The sequence below is a fragment of the Penaeus monodon genome, chromosome 15, assembly GCF_015228065.2.
Source record: "Penaeus monodon isolate SGIC_2016 chromosome 15, NSTDA_Pmon_1, whole genome shotgun sequence".
Classification (NCBI taxonomy): Eukaryota; Metazoa; Arthropoda; class Malacostraca; order Decapoda; family Penaeidae; genus Penaeus; species Penaeus monodon.
The window spans coordinates 4,498,074-4,498,362 of record NC_051400.1 but is presented as its reverse complement, the minus strand read 5'-3'; the positions used below and the strand labels follow the sequence as shown (position 1 = coordinate 4,498,362).

General features: G+C 37.4%; 1 protein-coding gene across 1 annotated transcript in view; it reads right to left on the bottom strand.

The window, feature by feature from the left end:
* LOC119581700 (ankyrin-2-like) overlaps nucleotides 1–289 on the bottom strand; it is a gene marked incomplete at its 5' end in the record, with an annotated part of 102,055 nt that overhangs the window by 100,162 nt on the left and 1,604 nt on the right. Inside the window, 1 exon segment of the mRNA XM_037929821.1 lies at nucleotides 155–287. Within this exon segment, the coding sequence (XP_037785749.1) occupies nucleotides 155–287 (133 nt within the window).

Below are 289 nucleotides of genomic sequence, written 5' to 3'. Positions count from 1 at the left end.
TCCTGTCCATGTAATACAAATAGATATCAAAATCAAATAATTTCAACAAAATAAGAATATCATAATCAAATAATTTCATCAAAATTTTCATCAAATTAATTTCACAAACAAAATTTCACATTTTACCAAGCATGTAAATTCTCCAGTAACCCACCCAAAGAGGCGATGTGGAGGGCTGTGTTGCCCTTCTTGGTAGCTGCGTCGACATTTGCACCTCGTTGCAGCAGTTCAGTTACAACACTAACATGTCCCTCTTTGCTAGCGAGGTGCAGGGCATTAAGGCCATTCT